The sequence below is a fragment of the Microplitis demolitor genome, chromosome 4, assembly GCF_026212275.2.
Source record: "Microplitis demolitor isolate Queensland-Clemson2020A chromosome 4, iyMicDemo2.1a, whole genome shotgun sequence".
In the NCBI taxonomy this organism is placed as follows: domain Eukaryota; kingdom Metazoa; phylum Arthropoda; class Insecta; order Hymenoptera; family Braconidae; genus Microplitis; species Microplitis demolitor.
The window spans coordinates 12,356,656-12,359,804 of NC_068548.1; the positions used below are offsets into that span (position 1 = coordinate 12,356,656).

The 3,149-nt window shown below is 34.1% G+C and overlaps 1 protein-coding gene across 1 annotated transcript; it reads left to right on the plus strand.

Annotated features, from left to right (window-relative positions):
• Positions 1-739: 739 nt before the first annotated feature.
• Positions 740-1,978, plus strand: LOC128667536 (uncharacterized). The gene is made up of 2 exons (XM_053737907.1): positions 740-1,347; positions 1,447-1,978. The coding sequence occupies exons 1-2, from the start codon at positions 740-742 to the stop codon at positions 1,976-1,978; spliced, it is 1,140 nt and encodes a 379-aa protein (XP_053593882.1).
• Positions 1,979-3,149: the final 1,171 nt, after the last annotated feature.

Sequence of the window (3,149 nt, forward strand, 5' to 3'; positions counted from 1 at the left end):
AAATATAGAAGCTGGAAAATATGAAACTGTTGAAGAGAGAGTCTTGACAATACCAACAGGAAGTTACGAAATCACCGACATTGAAAAATACATTCAAAAGAAATTACAAAGACTCAGCATCAGCATAAGAGCCAATAATAATGAATTGCGAAGTGAAGTTAAGTGTGATCAATTTGTGAATTTTACACCTCAAGATTCTATTGGTGGACTACTGGGATTTGCAAATCGAAAGCTAGCACCACATAAAACTCACTCATCAGATTTACCAGTGAAGATATTAAAACTCAATGCTCTGAGGGTTGAGTGCAACATCACATCAGGTGCTTATATAAATGAGCACAAAGTTCACACTATTCATGAATTTTTTCCAAGTGTACCACCAGGATATAAGATTGTTGAATTGCCATCTCACGTCATTTATCTGCCGATCACCGTACAAGCAATACAAAATCTCAGACTGAGAATTGTTGATCAAGACGGAAAACTGGCTAATTTTAGAGGTGAGACGATAACCATAAGACTGCATATAAAGTCTATAAAATAATGGGTATCGTGTATGAGACAAAAAGTGGTGCTGGGTATAAAACGACAGCAACATGGTCGAGCAACATCAGTTACCGAGTACCTCACAAGGTGTTAACACATCAGAACGCTCAGTTTCTTCAGAGCCTAGGACTAACATTACGTGGAAAATTAAGAAAATAAAAATTTATTTTTGTTGTTTGACGTGTACACGACCATGGCAGCAGAAATCTTAAATATTCAACGACAAATCATTTTTGATGAGTCGATTGCACACTATGAAGCACATGCTCATCTCCCGTATGCTTCATCAACATTCAACAACAGCGATGAAATAAGAATTGCTGTTCAACATCAAGATTTATGTCTACTTTCAAGTAAAAGTACACTGCATGTGTACGGAAAATTCACAAAGTCTGATGGTACAGCTGTAAGTGCAACTACTCACATGGTAAATATGACAGTCTGTCATATGTTTGAAGAAATACGCTACGAGCTCAATGGTGTTGAGATTGATCGTAACAAAAATGTTGGCATCACAAGTCTCATGAAAGGATTCACGTCACTGAGTCCAGCTCAACAAAATACACTCGAGAACTCAGGCTGGATTATGGATGAAGCTGTTAACAAATTACACAATGACAATGGCTACTTTGATGTATCTATACCACTGAGTCTTTTGCTTGGATTTGCTGAAGATTACCATAAAGTTGTCATCAATGCAAAGCATGAATTGATTTTAATAAGATCAAATGCTGATTTGAATGCCTACGTTGTGGCTACACCTGCTGCTGGAGCTCATGCTGAAGCTGTTAAAATTATGCTGCAAAAAATCGAGTGGATTGTACCATATGTGACTATGGCTGATAAACAAAAAATTGAAGCTTTGAATTATATTACAAATGATCCAGCTATCTCAATCAGTTTCCGAGCTTGGGAGCTGTACGAGTATCCACTATTACCTAATACTTCGAAGCACATTTGGGCAGTTAAAACATCTACGCAGCTCGAGAAACCACGTTTTGTGATACTTGGATTTCAAACAGCAAGAAAAAATGATGCAACTAAAAATGCCAGCGTATTTGATCACTGCAACATCAGAGATATAAAATTATTTTTAAACTCTCAGAGTTATCCTTATGGGAATTTAAACCTCAACATTGCAAATAATCAATATGCTCTGTTGTATGATATGTATATAAATTTCCAAATTTCATACTACAACAAAGAACCTGAACCACGGTTGACGAAGAAGAAATTTTTGGAACAAGCACCACTGTATGTTATCGATTGCTCGAAACAAAACGAATCAATAAAATCTGGACAAGTGGATATTCGCCTGGAATTTGAATCTACAAATCAATTTCCTGCGCAGACATCAGCTTATTGTCTCATTATACATGATCGCATAGTCGAGTATAATCCTATAAGCAACATCATACGAAAACTAATATGAAGACTGTTAAATTTAATCCAACGCCAACCATACATCACATGTATGTATGGAGATTTGCACACAAGCAAGCAAGAAGACGCGAATAGGAACAAGCGGCAAGAGATCGAGATCGATTTAAACAAAGAATTAATAAATTAAATATAATTATTGAACCTGTATTAATTAAAAAACTTACATTTATGAATGAATAAACTTTTTTTTGTATTGATATACATTGTTTTTTATTATTTATAACCTAAAATATAGATTTAAGTCTTACATAACCTGAAATATTTTTTCATTTCACATAACCTCAAATACATAATAAAGTATAGACATTTTTCTTAACCTAAAATATACATTTGGTTTTACATAACCTCAAATACATAATAAAGTATAGACATTTTTCTTAACCTAAAATATACATTTGGTTTTACATAACCCCAAATACATAATAAAGTATAGATATTTTTCTTAACCTAAAAATATACAGCTAGAGCAATCTTTTTTGAATGGATATGCAAAGCTATCAGGGATATCATCATGAAAAATATAATGATCCCGACACCTTTGATAGCCAATCAATTTTTCATTATTTTTTAATTCTTCTGGTAGTTTGTGCCAAACGAAATCAATCTGCTGAACTGCATTTTCAAGGATAAATGTATCATCAAAGCATGCGATGTCTCGATCATCCATACAAAGTAGATTCCCCAATTGATTGAAGATCTGAACTGACTTTTCGTATGTTGGTTGAATTCCATAGAAATGCCAGAACCATCTCTTGAACTCTTGGACATTTTGAAATGCGCATGAAGTATCCAATTTCTTCAAGTGATAAGCATAATATGGACATTGATATTTCAAGAAATCATTCTTTTGATAGAGTGAGAAAAATTCCATTTTTTCTAAATTAATAATTGGTACAGCAGCGTCAATTAGATCTTCAAGCCATTTCTTCTTTTGTTCACCTTGTACGTAAAAGTATCGTACATGTTTGACCATAATTTCAAGAATTTCTTTCAATAATTCATATGGTAGCAAACCAGCTAGCCATGATATTGAATGGTGATGCTTGTGGTGATCAACACTTTTCTGCATTACAGCAACATCAACTTGATCCAAAGGTGGTTCAAACAACCAATGTTCACATCGTGCAAGACCATATGTACCCACTTTATCATAAATATCA

Excerpts from the sequence above, each read along its gene's own strand:
- LOC128667536 (XM_053737907.1), top strand. The coding sequence starts at position 740 with ATGGCAGCAGAAATCTTAAATATTCAACGACAAATCATTTTTGATGAG. Across the intron at positions 1,348-1,446 it reads GAAGCTGTTAAAATTATGCT|TTTCCGAGCTTGGGAGCTGT; the intron begins GCAAAAAATCGA and ends TATCTCAATCAG.